The 18201-nt window shown below is 47.6% G+C and overlaps 1 protein-coding gene across 1 annotated transcript in view; it reads right to left on the bottom strand.

The window, feature by feature from the left end:
- LOC135907763 (uncharacterized) overlaps positions 1-17546 on the bottom strand; it is a 331017-nt gene extending 313471 nt beyond the window's left edge. The window contains exons 1-2 of the mRNA XM_070523168.1: positions 17319-17546; positions 741-918 (exon numbers count right to left, since the gene is read on the bottom strand). Coding sequence (XP_070379269.1) covers positions 741-860 — 120 coding nt within the window. The 5' untranslated portion in view covers positions 861-918; positions 17319-17546. The remainder of the gene's footprint in view (positions 1-740; positions 919-17318) is intronic.
- Positions 17547-18201: the final 655 nt, after the last annotated feature.

Raw genomic sequence — 18201 nt, 5'->3', positions numbered from 1 at the left:
TGTGCATGCGAGCATATATTCATCACTCGTTTTGATGAGGTCCCAATCTCATGTATATCTAGTCTGCTATTACTTGATCTACGAAAAACTTTATTCTTGGAGCATTCAGATACACCGTGGACGCAGGTTAGCTGGTACATATCGCAGCCTAAACAGGGCTAAAGAATGGGACGAGTAAGAATACAAACGATAGCACGTAAATCCGAAAATGAGCGTGCAGGGTGGTGGGATATGGGCAAGGTAGTTTGACATGGCATACTCATTATGGTTAGATACACATTAACACTTCTCAGACAGAAGATTGGGTCAATTGGTCCAAAACAGTCGTAATTGCAAATAGCGGTGAGAGGCGTTCCTCCTGTAGAGAACATAAACAGATGTTGATGATGATACTTACGACGACATCTAAACACAAAATTTAAAACACTCTTGAAAATACTCAATGCATTGGTCTACAAGTCAATGCAAGGACGGATGTTTTCATTAACTGTCCTTCAGGGCCGAATCAATCAATTAGTTTGTTATTCCCATAGGAGGTGGACATCCTAAGTATTTAGACCGTATTTGTTTTGAAACAAGTCGATTCAGACTACACTCAAAAGATTGCGTGTGAGCCAAAATTTTGAGACATCACTGAAGTGATCATCTTGACTTACCTGTGTGTAGGAGATACGACAAGGAAATATATTTCAGCATTTATTCATACGACCCGCTAGCAAGCTTTATTTGCGTTAGCCTACCATTTGACTTTCGTGGAAGTTTTCAGTTGTGCTGTTGCCGCTCAATTCTTCGCAGCTTCCTGCAAACTTTTCCGGATGGTGTTCCAGCATTTGGAGGTGCGATCGAATGAGGTTCTCCATTGGCCAAGCGGTTGGCGAAAGTGAAGGAACAAAGCCACGTCTACAACTCTAAAAAAGACTGACAAACAAACAAGAGAATTGTATTTGTAATTGACCATCAAAATAATGTTAGAGACTGTAAAAAAAAAACAATTCTGGTGTTTTTCGGGTCAGAATGGTGACCTGAGTTTGGTTCCCCGCAGTCATTTTGACCACCTGGAATTCTTTTACGTGGACACAATAAGCGGCACAGGGGAGTTTTTGCATTTCGCCTCCATCAAAACTCAGCCGCCGTGCACAGGATTTGATCCCGCAACCTCGTGCTTAGTAAGGCAACGCCCCAGCCGCCAAGCCACCACGGCGGGTGGTCCTAAATTTTTAAGCAAATAAGGTTTTCTCCAACTTTCAAACAGTAAGTGTTTTATGAAGTGAAGAGTTTGTCGGTAATATTGGTATGAGGTAAAACACTGCGAAATTTTTTTACACTATGAAAGTAAATCATATGCCAGTATGTTTTTTTAAACAGGCAATTGCTAGGAAAAACAGTCATGTTGCGCGAATAGTGAGCCTTGATTATTGTTTGATGTTCTGCTCTCATTTTGCGCTTTCTTGCTGGCTCAGCTCACGATTGTCTTTTGCACCTTTCGTGGCAGCTATTTCTCCACTCTCGTCATGGTGTCACGCTCACCTCTCCTCAGCGAAGTCGTGCCATCACACCCCGTGATCCGGATGAAACACCTGCTAATCTAAAAATAAGCGCTTTTGTTCTGTGGTATTCATTAGCGGTTATGTTGCCCACTCCTCTGTAAACGTGCTCTACTTTGCCATAATGGCTAGTCTGCCATATCAGACTTATTACACTGTAACGCCTATGTGCGCATTCCGCTACTGATGAGATTATGAAGTAATATGTGACAAATTCATCCGCGCTGGGCAAACAGCGTGACAGAAACGTGAAGAAATAACATTAAAGAAAAAAACAGAACCATACTTGTGCCATATATGCGAAATAATCCTGCTGATGACTGCTAACTGCTGACTGCCCTTAACCGTACACAATAATGACACGTGTACTTATCTTTATCGGGCAACCACGTTTCGCCGCTTAACAACTGTAATCGCAGAGCGAGGGACGCGCCTGCATGTATCCGACGTTTCTGGAAAGTTATCGACGCTTCTATCCGCGTGTCTGTTGTCGCCGAACCTTGTGTTATCAGATTTCATCGCGTGACACGAATGGTGTAGAACTTTGTGGAAGACACGCGGGTCCCATCAGTTAATCTGGAACATTCGACGACTGATCTACAAAAGCCGACGCGCTTGACCCGCTGATCAGTTTTTCGACGATCGCCGAGCGTGTTCGCCGCTATCATTGTGCTATAAGTGTAGCCTGTTTTGTGGGCACAGGTTCGCCCAATAAAGGTTCGATTTGTCGTTCACCGTATTGCTACTGTGTTATTCAACGTCACCACCACGTGACATCTGGTGGAGGTGCTTGCGCGTTCATGTACCGAACGCCCCCGCAAAGCGGCGATCCTAGCCCGAAGCCCGACGACAAAACCAACGTCGCCCAAGACCAGCGTGCTAGCCGCCGACTGCAAGGACTGCCCCCGGAGCACGGACTTCTACCTGAGAAGACCAAAAAGATTGTGGACAAGGCAACCCCAATGGCAGCCCCAGCGTCCCCCATCGTGCTGCAGCAGCCCAGGGACCCTCCGACGTTCCGCGGATCAACATTCGAGGACCCGGAAACCTGGCTCGAGACGTATGAGAGGGTCGCTACGTTTAACAGTTGGGACAGCCAAGACAAGCTTCGGCATGTCTATTTCGCACTGGAAGACGCCGCCAGGACCTGGTTCGAGAATCGAGAAGCCACTTTAACGACATGGGACGTGTTCCGAAGCGGCTTCTTACAAACGTTCACAAGCGTCGTACGAAAAGAGCGAGCCCAAGCACTACTAGAAACCAGAGTGCAGCTGCCAAACGAGACGATCGCGATCTTCACGGAGGAGATGGCCCGTCTTTTCCGGCACGCCGACCCGGAAATGTCAGAGGAGAAAAAAGTCCGGTTCCTGATGCGGGGCGTCAAGCAAGAACTTTTCGCAGGACTTATTCGCTGCCACCGTAGCTGAGTTTTCTGCACAGGCACCGACGATCGAGAAAACTCTGGAGATGCGCACCCGGCAATATAACCGCCAGGGGCTCACGCCACAGTACGCCATCCAAGGACTGCATTCCGGCGACCTTCAGGAGACCATCAGGGCCATTGTGCGCGAAGAACTGCGCAAGGTCCTGCCTTCGTCGCAGCCCCAAGTGGCTTCGATCGCCGACATCGTCAAAGATGAGGTTCAGCGGTCGCTTGGAGTCCCGGAGGTGCAACCCCAATTACCGCAACCACAGCCCGAAGCGATGACCTACGCCGCCGTCGTACGCCGTCAAGGTCCCCCTCCGCGACCACGCCAGGGTCCTGCAACGACGTAATTCCGTCGTCCGCCGCCGCCGCCGCCAACGCGCCCACCCGTCGCCCAGCGCACCTACCCGAGGAAGACCGACGTTTGGCGCGCTCCTGACCACCGCCCGCTCTGCTACCACTGCGGGGAAGCGGGTCACGTCTACCGACGATGTCCATATCGGGAAATGGGACTGCGAGGTTTCGCCGTCAACGCGCCGCGTCCACAGCTTGGAGAGCGCCCACGTGACATCGCCGACTACCTCGCCGCTACTCAATGGAGCCTTCGACGACCATCCCGTTCGCCGTCATCAGGCCGCTACCTGTCGCCGCAGCGCCGACCATACACTGGCCCAGCTCGGGGCCGGTCAGCGAGCCCATATCCGGAAAACTAAAAGCAGCAATCGATGGAGGTGCGGTTGCTGTTCGTCGAACTGACGAAGATCCTCCGCCGCCGACGAAGACGCCGAAGAAACTACCTCGACGATATAACGACACGCCGCCGTCCCGACGAAGTCTGGAAGTAAAGAATACGACGACGAAAGACAACCTGACGACGCGACGTTCCAGCTTCAGCTTAACACGACGCAGCCGTGATCCGACGCCAAGACCCAACTGCAACGCCAGACATAGAACCACCGACCTCGACGTACTACTCGACGGCTACGCAGCTACCGCCTTAGTCGACAAAGGGGCTGATTACTCCGTCATGAGTGGACACATCGCCGCCCAGTTGAAGAAGGTTAAGACTGCATGGGAAGGCCCTCAAATTCGAACCGCTGGAGGACACCTCATTACGCCGACTGGAATCTGCACGGCAAGAATTACCATTCATGACCGGACTTACCCTGTAACCTTCGTTATCCTGCAACAGTGTTCACGAGACGTCATTCGAGGCATGGACTTCCTGAACCAACACGGCGCCATCATCGACCTGAAGTTGCAGTCAATAACGCTGTCGGAAGATCAAGCGATACCATCGGAGCGCCCTTGTAGCCACCACGCCTTGAGTGTGCTCGAAGATCAAGTGAGCATTCCGCCTCGCTCCAGCATCGTTATTTCGGTCGGCACCGAAACACCCTCTGACGTAGAAGGCGTCATTGAAGGCGACCAACGTCTACTACTCGACCGCGAAATTTGCGTCGCAAGAGGGATCGCTCGATTGCACGGAGGAAACACGAGAGTGTTGCTGACAAACTTCCGCCAGGAGTTCAAGCACATCAACAAGGGCACGACGATCGCATTCATTGCGGAAATACATGAAACCAGCGATGCCTTTGTCCTCTCGGATTCTGTTGCATCTACCCCGACGACCGCAGTTCCCGAGCCAGACTTCAACATAAATCCAAGTCTCCCCGTGATTAAGCAGCAACAGCTCAGAAGTCTGCTTCGACGATACAAAGACTGCTTTTCGACGTCATCAAGGATTCGACAAACACCAGTCGCAAACCATCGCATAATCACCGGAGAGAGCGCTCGACCACTACGCCAGAGCCCTTACCGAGTTTCGACGCGAGAACGCGAGGCTATAAGACAACAGTCGACGAAATGCTGCGCGACGACATCATCCAGCCGTCAAAAACCTCGTGGGCGTCTCCAGTTGTTTTAGTGAAGAAAAAGGACGGAACCCTACGTTTCTGCGTCGATTATCGTCGACTGAACAAAATCACGAAGAAAGACGTATACCCCCTCCCACGGATAGACGACGCATTAGATCGGCTCTGCAATGCTAAATACTTCTCATCGATGGACCTCAAGTCTGGCTACTGGCAAATAGAAGTCGACGAAAGGGATCGCGAAAAGACCGCCTTCATCACGCCAGACGGCCTATATGAATTCAAGGTTATGCCATTTGGACTGTGCTCGGCGCCTGCAACGTTCCAGCGCGTGATGGACACGGTTTTAGCAGGATTGAAGTGGCAGACCTGTCTTGTTTACTTGGATGACGTCGTCGTCTTCGCCGGAAATTTCGACGATCACCTTAAACGGCTTGCGACAGTATTAGAGGCCATCAAGTCATCAGGGCTCACCCTGAAGCCGGAAAAGTGTCGCTTCGCTTACGATGAGCTTCTATTCCTAGGCCATGTCATCAGCAAATCTGGAGTACGCCCCGACCCGCAGAAGACAGCTGCCATCGCAAAGTTCCCGCAGCCAATCGACAAGAAGGCAGTGCGCAGATTCCTTGGCATGTGTGCCTACTATAGGCGCTTTGTCAAGGACTTTTCGCGCATCGCGGAGCCGCTAACACATCTAACGAAATCTGATGTCGAGTTCAATTGGGAAACGCCGCAGGCCGACGCATTTCAAGAACTCAAATGACGCATGCAGTCGCCGCCGGTACTTGCACACTTCGACGAGGACGCCGATACTGAAATCCACACTGACGCCAGTAGCCTAGGCCTCGGTGCCGTCCTAGTCTAGAGGAAAGAAGGACTTGAACGGGTGATATCATATGCTAGCCGGTCGCTGTCAAAAGCGGAAAGCAATTATTCTACGACTGAAAAGGAATGCCTCGCCATCATTTGGGCTGCAGCTAAATTTCGCCCTTACCTCTATGGCAGGCCATTCAAAGTCGTCAGCGACCACCACGCGTTGTGTTGGCTAACTAACTTAAAGGACCCTTCAGGACGGCTGGCGCGGTGAATCCTCAGACTACAAGAATATGACGTAACGGTAATATACAAGTCCGGAAGAAAACACTCCGACGCCGACTGCTTATCACGCGCCCCAATCGATCCCCCGCCGCAAGACCACGTGGACGACGACGCCTTCCTTGGGATAATAAGCGCGGAAGACTTCACTAAACAGCAACGAGCAGACCCGGAGCTAAAAGGCCTCGTCGAGTATTTGAAAGGGAACACCGACGTTGACCCTAGGGCATTTAAGCGCGGGTTGTCTTCGTTCACGCTACGAAACAACCTGCTCGTGAAGAAGAACTTCTCACCAGTCCATGCCAGCTACCTTCTTGTGGTGCCATCAGCGCTCCGTCCAGAAATCCTGCACGCCCTACACGACGATCCAACCGCTGGGCACCTCGGATTCTCCCGGACGCTGTCGAGGATACAGGAAAAGTATTACTGGCCGCGTCTGACCGCCGACGTCGCCCGTTACGTCAAGACATGCAGAGACTGTCAATGACGCAAGACACCACCGACAAGGCCAGCAGGATTACTACAGCCGATCGAACCTCCTCGTCGACCATTCCAGCAGATTGGGATGGATTTGTTGGGGCCGTTTCCGATGTCAACATCCAGGAATAATTGGATCATCGTGGCGACGGAGTATCTCACCCGCTTTGCTGAAACCAAAGCTCTACCGAAAGGCAGCGCAGCCGAAGTGGCGAAATTTTTCGTCGAAAACATCCTGCTGCGACATGGTGCCCCAGAAGTCCTCATCACCGACAGAGGAACGGCTTTTACAGCAGAGCTCACCCAAGCCATTCTGCAGTACAGCCAGACAAGCCACAGGAGGACAACTGCCTACCATCCGCAGACGAATGGTCTCACGGAGCACCTGAACAAGACCCTCGCCGACATGCTAGCAATGTACGTCGACATCGAGCACAAGACGTGGGACGCGGTCCTGCCGTATGTCACCTTCGCCTACAACACGGCGGTGCAAGAAACAACACAGATCACGCCATTCAAGTTGGTTTACGGCAGGAACCCGACGATGACGCTCGACGCCATGCTGCCGCACGTCACTGACGAGGAGAATCTTGACGTCGCTACCTATCTCCAGCGCGCCGAAGAAGCCCGACAGCTCGCCCGCCTGCGGATCAAGACCCAGCAGCGTACCGACAGCCGACACTACAACCTCCGACGACGTTTCGTCGAGTACCAGCCCGGCGACCGTGTATTGGCGTATATCCGACGTATTGGCGCACTAGACTCTGAGGTCGTGCCAGACGGCATTTCGCACTCACAGCGGCACCGCGCACGATCTGAAGTGGTCCACGTGGTGCGCCTTAAACCATTTTACGGACGCTGATGAACTTCCTTAGTTTGTTTTCTTTGCTACGAGTGCTCTTCTTTGTTACTTTCGTTTGTTTGCAGCATCGGGTCGATGCTTTTTAAGAGGGGGGTAATGACACGTGTACTTATCTTTATCGGGCAACCACGTTTCGCCGCTTAACAACTGTAATCGCAGAGCGAGGGACGCGCCTGCATGTATCCGACGTTTCTGGAAAGTTATCGACGCTTCTATCCGCGTGTCTGTTGTCGCCGAACCTTGTGTTATCAGATTTCATCGCGTGACACGAATGGTGTAGAACTTTGTGGAAGACACGCGGGTCCCATCAGTTAATCTGGAACATTCGACGACTGATCTATAAAAGCCGACGCGCTTGACCCGCTGATCAGTTTTCCGACGATCGCCGAGCGTGTTCGCCGCTTTTGTTGTGCTATAAGTGTAGCCTGTTTTGTGGGCACAGGTTCGCCCAATAAAGGTTAGATTTGTCATTCACAGTATTGCTACTGTGTTATTCAACGTCACCACCACGTGACAATATATTAGAAGGGAAAGAATTATGCTTAGTTTTTTTATGAAAAAAAAAGGTTAGTATATGTTAAGCGCGTTTTTCATTGTTTACAGTAGCAGCCATTTGTGCACTTGAGCCGCTATAACAAAAAGCTGGGACCCACTAAGGTAAAACTATTCCAATGTGTGTTTATTTGAATCTCCTGACGTCAAATCTGCGTAAGCGCCGAACAAGCACCGGAGAGGGACCCGCAGCCTTGCGTCACTAGCCCAGTCATACGTCCTTTTAGTTTATCAGAGGTCACTTTTTTTGCTTTCAAAACGAATAACACTGCCGAGATTGAGCCATTTTTCACCTGCATTTGGCTGCCAGGAGGCGAGGAGCACGCTCAAGTAGAGAGAGTTTAGTTGGGGCCCAGCCACTGCACTCCAAATACATAACCGGATGAAGAGGGTGGTTCCGGCGTCTATGTTTGGTCCGCTTTCCCTTAGTCAGCTTGCGGTGGCTGGTTGAAAATTGTAGTGGCGTGCAACAGAAGGTTAAGAATGCCACTAACACGGATCCTCAGCAAAGAGGACTTGGTAGAACGGGGTCGTAAACGTGCTTAAAGTGCTCGAAAACGTTACACCCCCACGCAGAAAGATTTATTTTACACAAATAAACCAATCCACTCCGGCAGGTTGGAGTAGACAGTGCCTGAGCGATCGGCAGCAGCCATTTTTTATTCCTTTCGGAACGGGGCAGCTTGCGGCTATTCAGAAAAAAATCAGTTTTGTTCGGTATAGTATTGCATCTTTAATAAATACACGTAACTTTGACGCGGTCAGCTTTAGTGGCTTTGTGACGTCGCGTGACCGGCAGGTGAAGTGGGTGCAGCCTGGAAACATTTGACCAATTGCCGTGGGGTAATTGCGAAAAGGTGTTGGATGAGAAATATATATTTTTCATTTGGTCGGTCCAATCATGCATAATCAGTCTTCACGCGTCGTATCAGATCTGGCGCTATCATGGTTTTTGAGACGTCACCAATCGCGGAGGGCTGATTGCATAATTGGAAGGCAAAAGTTTGGAGTAGCTTTACGTTATAGCACCCCTATTCTAAACGTTTCTATTCAACTTCTGCAATCAACCCTTGGATCGGTCAAACATTTTCGGGACAACCCCACTTCAGCTGTCGGTCACGCTACGTCAAGAAAAGCGTGATAGCTCACCATGTGATATGACGTGTGCAGACTGATTATGCATGAACAGACCTAAGAAAAGAAAAATGATTAGTTAAAATTTAGCGCTATTCGCCATTTGCCGTCGGCTATTAGTCAACAGATTTCGGGCTGCGCCTGCTTCGCCTGTCTGTCAGGCGAAGTCACAAAACCGCGAGAGCTCACCACGTAAAAGTGACGTGTACGCGTTAAAGATGCCCTAATCTGCAGAACAAAACTGATTTTTTTTTCCTGGTTAGCCGCTGACTGCGCCGTTCCGAAAGGAATAGAAGACAGCTGCCCGCCGGTCGTTCATGCACGGGCTACTCGCACCTGCCGGAGAGCATGGGCCTATGCGTACAATAAAACTTCTTGCGTGGCAGTGTAGCGTTATCGAGCCCTTTCGGCACGTATACGACATCGCTCAGCCAACTGCTATTTGTTTAGCATCCATTCTAGTGGAATTCTCGACGTTCCGTTTCACGCCGCGGTGGTTTTCGACGCCACCGCAAGCTATGTAAGGGGAAGCGGACCAATGGCGGACGCCCGTACCACCATCCTCATCCGGTTATCTATTTTCAATGCGCTGTCTCGGCCCCATCGAACCCCTCTTCTCCACTGGAGCATGCTCCTCACTTCTTTTCAGCCAATTAGATGAGTAAAACTGCCCAATGTAGGCAACAAAATGACATCCTATAAATGAAGAGAGCGTTTGATTGGGCTATTCAGAGAACCCTGCGGGTCGCCGCCCGATGTTTGCGCCGGTGGTTATGTAGATGTGACATCAGAAGATTGCAAAAGAAACAGGTTGGAATATTTTTATATTATGGCGCACCAACTGCTTGCTCACTCTCATTTATATTTTGTCAATGCGGTCATATATGCGGCGTCAGAGGATACAACAGCTGAACGAATGTAGATAAGGGTGGAGCCCCGTCTTCCTTTTACCTTGAATGACAAGCATTCATGAAGCGCTTTTTTTGCCATCAGGCGGAAAATTATTGACAAAAAATTGCGATGAGTTGCTGTACCATGAATGATAACAGCTAAAACAGAAGGCCAAAGAAACCGACACACAGACAGGTTCAGGGCTATAGGGTAACAGGAAAGCCAACGCAAGATTCACTACTGACGTAGTAATTCTGCGGAAAGCCGCAAGGTAGAGAGAAGTAAATATTAAAGGGCAAATCAGATATCCACCCGTTCATAGCAATAGCAAAAGCCTCAGAGTTGAAAAAAATTCGTCCTGGAGGACGAATTCGTCTTCAACTCTGAGGCTTTTCTTTCGAGGAACCCGTGGGGGTTTCCTTTGTAGCAATTGCTACGAAAGGGTGGATGTCTGATTGGTCCTTTATTAAAATTCACTACTATACCTGACCTCCGTGCTCACTTCCAGCTGAATGTGGTTCCTTAGTATGGAAGTCTGAATCTGCTAAATGCGGAGAAGCTCAGAGTAATATGTAAATTATGAGATGTAGCGTGCCAGAGACATGGACAGTTCCAGGAGTTTATATATAGCACGTCCTTTTTTCAACTCTTAAAATAAGCCTACAAAATGCACTTTAATCACATCTGTACAGATAAATGATGTGCCGGAGCGGACACAATTTCCTAAAAGAAACAAGAAATTTATTTACTAAATACAGTAATTAAAATAACTACCTTCTTAAAGCCTGCCGCCAGAAAAACGCAAGTTTTAGCTCTGGGAGTTTGTATTCACCTTTTCCCGCCCTTTGGTTCCGCCGAAGGGAACGGCTGCAACGAAAGAGCAGTTCACGGTAAGCGGTATGTGGTAGGTGATCCTTGCTTGACATGGGAAACACAATAACAGAATTGGTTCTCAGTGGCGAGTGGCTGTAGCGGCGACGGCGGGTTTTCAGGCGGGATCAAGTACGACAAAAGCGATTACTGGTAACCAGATGTACATGCGAGCCTGTGGCACGCAGCAGACTAGTAGCGCATGACGACGTGATTAGCGCCCATTAGTGCACAAAGCTGACCTCAAGAAGTGTCGATGTTGGTGCTTCGCCACGTCCATCGCGTGTGGTCGTTTTACAGCGTCATCTAAGAGGCCAGCGTCCCCCGCTGGCTCCTGAAGTGAGCGAGCCAGGCGTTTCATCAGCGGAGAACGCATGAACGTGCCCATTATTGACCATGGCCAATTGAGCGTCTTGAGAACCCCTTTCTGAGCAAGCATTTGCTCGACAAATGTACACGAGTGAAAACAACACGTTGATAAGTTTCGTTGACGTATGACCCACAATTACTACGTTGTCGGTCTTTCCAAAGGACGTACGCTATTGGAAGCATCGGACGGGCCACCCAGTATAGGTCAATCACCTGGCCGCGTTAGTTTGCTGGTGCTGCATGTTTATTATCAATTTTATTGTGCCCATTGTTCTGGGCTCTGGGGCTTTGCATGAGGTACGATTCCGATGCGTTTGTGACCCTCTCCCTTGTTGCGCTTTCTTGCATGTTATTTTAGGGAGAGGAGCAAAACCATCAACTGAGAAAAAGAAAGGGTGTGAAGACGAAGCGCAATACTGGAATAGTTGGCGCACCACTCACACTACGATCTGCGCACAGAATTGGTAATTGGTGCGCCGGGTGACTACTCTCCAAGCCGCTCGGTGGTGATAGGTCTTTAAATGCTTGGGGCACTGCATCGAGCGCTTGAGAACCCGTTACCCCAAGTAGGCGTTGTCCCGTGTTGGCGTTCTGGACACAACATGAGGTGCTATGCACAATCGGCGGGGGAAGATGGCTGCCCCCGATCGCTCCGGCACTGGCTATTCACCCCTCCCAGAGAGCATGGGCTTATTTGCGTGTAATAAAACTTTTTGCATGGCCTTGTAACGTTTTCGAGAAGTGTGTTGGCAGAACGAAGTTTACGACCTCGTTCTGCCAACTCTTCTTTGCTGAGGATTCGTTTTAGCGTCTTACTTAAGCTGCCATTGCATGCCGCCGCGATTGTCCACGAGCCACCGCAAGCTAAGTAACAGAAAGTGGACCAATCGCAGACGCCGGCATCACCCTCTTCATCCGGTTATCGGCCTTCAGTGCTGTGGCTCGGCCCCATCGAATCCCTCTCCACTTGAACATGCTGCTCGCCTCTTGTGAGCCAATTAGATAAGACAAGCAGCTCAGTTCAGGCAATGCTATTCGTTTTTCAAGCAAACAAAAGTGACCTCCCATGAACGAGGCGAGCATTTCATTGGTTTGTTCAGACAACCCTGCGGATGACCGTTCGATGCTGGCGTCGGTGGTTACGCAAGTTTGACGTCAGGAGATTGGAATAAAAACATATTGGAATAGTTTTACGTTATACGGCCATTATTATGCCGAATAAAACTGACTTTTTTTTCTAAATAGTGGAAGACTGCCATGTTTGAAAAGGAATGGAAGATGGCTGTCTGCCGATCGCTCATGCACTGATTGCGGGTCACCGCCTGATGCTCGGCGTCGGTGGTTAATTTTGAAGTCAGGAGATTGGAATAGTTTTAAAATGTAATAGGGCCCCAAAGCAATTGCCACCGCATTGAAAGCTGGCGCAAACTGTCGTAACAGCAACCACCGCGGCACAACAATTGAGTGCGTGATCGACATCCGCGACCAACGTGGTCATTAAAACATCCTACTCGACAAGTGACGGCTGCATATTCCGTGAATAATCGGCGTCGCTCCTCCTCTTCTCACTGAAATGTTCGCCAGCGTTGACACTAGAAGCAACCTGTAAGGCTGCTACGGGTAACGTCGGACGCTTTCAGCGAAGCCCGCTGGGAAACAGAAAGACGATAACTTTCGCGAACAAACTCGAAGGCCCGAGCACCCGCGAGCGCGTTGCAGAGCATGGCCCAGGCCCTCTTCTCCCGGCGACCTAGACGATGGAGTGCGTGTGGGGTCAGAGGCTGAGTGAAGGCTCGAGCTCTTTGAAGACAAGCGGGAGTGTGAAGCAACTTAGCGCGCGTTGTGGTGCCAACTGAATTTTTCGGCGCCGCCACCCGTTGCTAGAATTTTTGGGCCACGTGCTCGGCGTGCTGCATATTGTTATTTGGTTTTGAGGTCAGGCTTCGAGCATTGAAGGAGGAAACTCCGGCTTATGGGAAGTCGTGAAGAGTGAGGTTTCAGTTCAATTGTTAAGTGTTGTGTCAACTTTGGAAGCTGAGAAAGAAGTGTTTACAGAGCTGTGGTAGCTGAATGGGAAGCTTTCGTTACTTCTCTATGTGTTTTAGTGTAAGTTGAAGTTGAGGTTTATTTTTTCCTTCAAAGATGAAAGAGGGAACTGCGACAAAAGGCGGTAAAGCCTGACGAGGTCACAGTTCCCCAAAACAGCCGATACAGCAGTGAGCAACACAGAAATAAATATTAACATAGTATGATAGTGAAAAATACATTGCATCAAAACAACATTGCATCAAATACATTGCATCATAGTATGGTAGTACAAACTGCACTATGATAGTACAAACTACATTTCATGAAACGACAATATTACCATGAAAAATATTACGTTTAATACAAAGACAGTGAACCATAAATCAAAGGCAGTGTATAAACATGGCATGAGGTCGATAAAGAAAACACACACATAAACAACTTGATATGAAAACAAGAGATGCTCCGCTAAGCAAAAAACTGAAGTTATATTGAGTCAGTGCTAATTAGTAACTTTTTTATGTCTTTTTTTAAATTTGTTCTTAGGGAGATCAAACATGACGCTTAAAGATGTGTTATTGAGAACAACTTTAATTTGGTAATCGAGCTTTTGTTTGCCGTAATTTGTCCTCGTTTTAGGGACGAAGTTTCTGTGTTGCCGAAGGGGATATTTAGAAGGAGGGCGGTTTGGAGCAATGGAATACAAACGATTACGATGGATGTAGTGTAACAGGCGATATATGTAAACATGGTTTGCTTTAAGTAAATTATTCTTATGATAGAGTGGTAATGTTGGTAGGTTTTCGGGCCTACCATGGTAACCCTCAATAGCCCGCAATGCCTTCTTTTGCAAAAGCAATAACTTCTGTAAATTACTTATTGTTGTAGTGCCCCAGGCCAGTGCACAATAGGACAATCTGGAAAAAAATAGGGCATAGTATGTGGACACCTTCAGGGAAACGGGCAAGAGATCGCTGATCCGGTAAAGACAACCTACAGTTTTATTAAGGTCCGTAATAAGTATTGAAGTATGCGTGTTCCATGATAAGTGCTCATTAAACCAGACACCAAGAAATTTCTGAGTTGTTACCTGTTGCAGTTTTGTGTTGGCGTATATTAGGTTAAGTGTGTAATGAACAGAGGCATTAGTGGATCTGAAAATTATGTTCCTCGTTTTTGACAAGTTTAAACTAAACATATTCGCCTGCATCCAAGCGTATAATTTTACCAATTAAGCGTTCACGATAGTTTCTAATTCCGGCAGAGTACGAGAAGTGAAAAAAATATTTGTATCATCAGCATCCATAACCAAATCTGGAGAATCAGGTATGTTACAGATGTCATTTATATACAATAAAAACAAAAGTGGACCTAATATAGACCCCTGCGGAACCCCTTGGGTAATGCGCAAACGGTCCGAAACAAAATTATTCCATTTAACGTATTGTATCCTGTTATTTAAGTAACTTTTCAGCAGGTTTAGAGCTATTCCGCGTATACCGTAACTGTTCAGCTTACTCAAAAGAATTTCATGCTGTACGCAGTCAAAATCTTTCCGGAGGTCTAAGAACAGACCGAGATTGTATGCTCTTGATTCAATGTTGTCAATGATCTTTTCTTTAACGGCGAGTAATGCTTGCTCAGATTTATTTTTCAAAAAACCATACTGAGAAGGGTTAATAATTTTATGTACGCTAAAGAACTTTTCTAATCTATTATTAATGGCTGCTTCAAATACGTTCGATAACACTCATAACACGGAGATGGGACGATAGTTTGTGATTTCATTTCGATTTCCTCCTTTATGTATCGGACAAACACGAGCAATCTTCAATTCATCTGGGAACGTACCACTTGTGAACATCAAATTTATCATATATGCTAGAACCTCTCATATTAATGCAGACACATACTTCAATGGTATCGCTTTGATGCCATCATGGCGTGCTGAGTCATTATTTTTTATTTTCCCAATGTAGGTAGCTACTTCTTGTGGGATCACAGGCAGCAACGAGATAGAGCTAGGTAAAGGGATAATGAGGTTGCATGCGGGAGCATTAGACAGAGCTTGATCTAATGTAGGCTTGCCAGCTTGAATGAAGAAATGGTTTATGGTGTTAGCTAATTGAGTTCCGCTAGCTTCGGAATTAGATGCAGCGATTTCCGAGTGGTCCCTGCACTTGTGCTTGTTTATTAGTTCATTTATCTCCCCCCAAACTTTCTTGCGATCATTATATATTCTGGAGAACCATTTTGTATAGTAAGCTGTTTTTGCAAACTTGAGGTCTTTATTTGGTTTATTCCCAATTTTTTTGAATTCTCTAAAAAGGGCTGCATCGCGAGTACGTACAAAGTCATGATACATTTTATTTTTAATACGTATCCTCTTATATAACACTTTATCAACCCATGGCTTTCTAGATTTTCGGAAATTGTGTTTTACCTCAATTGCAGGAAATGCAGCATTATAACATTCAATGAACTTGGCAAGAAAAGCAGTATACGCCACGTTGACTTCAGATATGCTGTATACGTTCTCCTAACATATATTCTGAATAAGAGTCATACATTTGGTGAGATTTTCATCGGAAATTACCCTAGTTACCCTCGTGGCATTTTTAGATACTGTCTTAATGCGTTTCACAGGAAGAAAACAAAAAATCGGGATATGGTCACTGATTTCACAAGATAACAGGCCAGACTCCGTTTCTGGAGATACCATATTTGTAACACAAACATCCAGCAGGCAAGCTGTAGCAACGCTGATTCTGGTAGGCTTGTTTATAGTATTTAAACAACCATAAGATGCAATAAGACTATTAAATTCTCGCGTACTGTGATCATCGTGCATGAGGTTAATATTAATATCACCCATTATTAGAAAAGGCAACAGGGAATTGGCGAGGTTCGAGAGTAAGTTTTCGAAAAATCTGAAAAAAGGTAGTTTGTTCCCTGCGGATCTGTATACAACAGCTACAATAAGACTAGACAGTGATGCGGCTAAACACTCAACATTGGAATTTGTTACAGAAATTCCGTCTAACACACACTGTGGATAACAACTTTTTACATACACGGCAAGACCACCACCTCTCATATTCGAACGAAGGAGGCCATGATGCTAGTAATATATGAATGGAAGATGATCATCGTGCGTTTTAAGCCATGTTTCAGTAAACAAAAGCACATCAAGCGGTCGGTTTATTGATCCAAGATACATATCTAGACCATCGCATTTGTTCTTCATACTGCGGACATTAATATGCATAGCAGAGAACATTTCTGTGAGAGGAGTAAACTTATTGTTAAAGCAAGAAGCATCACAATGAATACAGTGGGGCGGGCAATCCATGATATTGACTGGCTAGTCACCAGCTGACAAAGATGTAGATGCCTAATGGGTCATTTTACTCAGGTCAGATCGTGCAGAAATTTTTATTGTGTCAGAAGTTTTATCCCTGCGTGCAAAGATTTTGCCTCCGTTCGTCCATACAAATTTCCAACCAACTTCTTTCTTACGGGGAATGGTTGCTCCCAGCAGTTGTTTGTTGCCGTAAGTCAAGTGTTCGTTGACATAGATGCGCCCGCCATCACTGAGACCAAGGTTCCTGTTAGATAGCGTGTGCTTTCTAGCCTTAGAAAGAAATGCATGGCGCTTATCTCGGCGGACAAAGCGGACCAAAATGTTGGTTTCGCCTTTACTACTGATGGGAAGTTTGTGACACGTGTCTAAGTCGGCGATCGAAACTTCTTCATTGATGGCCTCGCCAAGTTTCTCAATTACTTCTCTGGGTTCAATATGTGACTTCACACCTTTGATTTCTAGGTTGTCTACGCGGCTGTATTGTTCAAGTTCTTCCACATTTTGGGCCAAGCGTTTGTTTTCAGATCGAAGATTTTCATTACAGCTTACAAGATCGCTAATCTCCTTTCTTAGCGCCTTTATATCAGAGGTGATAACTTTCGTCTCGTCACAAGTGTCGCTACAGAACTTCAGGCTATCCTTGACGGAACGCAACTCGGTCCTCATCTCACATTTGAAATCTTTTAAAGCCTTCATGATTTCTTTTTCTTTCGACATGGCACAGGAATGACAGAAAAGCAAATGCGCAAATGATTCAAGTTTTCAAGTTTGGCAGCAGTGCGCTACAGTGCAACAAACTATGCACTAATAAAAGTCTGTTCAAATCGCTCACCTGCAAAGGGCAGAGGGAATCAGCGACGTGCTTTCCGTTTGCGCACCGCTACCAAACTGTTGCAGATCCAGGAGTGTCACTGTTTATATGCTCGTAGAAAAACAGCTGTTGGGTGCCGATTGGACGCCGATTGCGGCCCAGGTACTGCAGGAAATCCGCTGAGTCCAGGCAGGAGTGGTTGCGCAGTGTAGTCCGAAGGAGCTCAGGCACGTGTGACGAAATGTAGACGTTTGATGCTGCAAAGACCAGACGGAGTTAGCGACGTGCTTTCCGTTTGCGCACCGCTGCCAAACTGTGAGATGTTTTCAAGCGTCACATAAATCTGGTTTTTTCTTGTTTCTCCGTGTATCGTCCGTCCATCATCCGCAAGTCTATCTGTGACACGTCCCACGCATGATGAGTGTGCACCTCGACGTAGGCAGTGAAGAAAAGAAAGAACTGCCAATGTGTTTATTGGCAGGGTGCCCAAGGAGTGAAAAGTCCATCTCGGTGTGGTATTCAAAACTCTTCGAGCAGTCATAACCTGCCCCTTGCGTAAAGCGCTGGTGATGCGCCTGACGTATCGGCAATTTTTCATTACATTTCATGCGCTGGAAAAGTGCCGGGCTAACCGGCGCTTCTTCTTCGTTACATTTGCCCCCTGGAGAAATAGGGGCCATCCTGGTGATTTAAGCATAAGGTAGCATAGAGGGTTCTTAGAAGGGCTTGAGCCGATCTATGGGAACAGTTTCGTGACCGCGACGGCGCTGATCACGAGACGGCTACCCAGGCTCGACGACATAGTTCACGGGGGATGATTGTGCAATGACACGGTAAGGTCCATGATATCGTCGAAGCAGCTTAGAAGAAAGGCCAAGAGCTTAAGATGCAGGCCACAGCCAAG

Source organism: Dermacentor albipictus, chromosome 8, assembly GCF_038994185.2.
Source record: "Dermacentor albipictus isolate Rhodes 1998 colony chromosome 8, USDA_Dalb.pri_finalv2, whole genome shotgun sequence".
Taxonomy (NCBI): domain Eukaryota; kingdom Metazoa; phylum Arthropoda; class Arachnida; order Ixodida; family Ixodidae; genus Dermacentor; species Dermacentor albipictus.
Note: the sequence above shows the minus strand (reverse complement) of the source record. Positions and strands in the feature narration are given on the sequence as shown.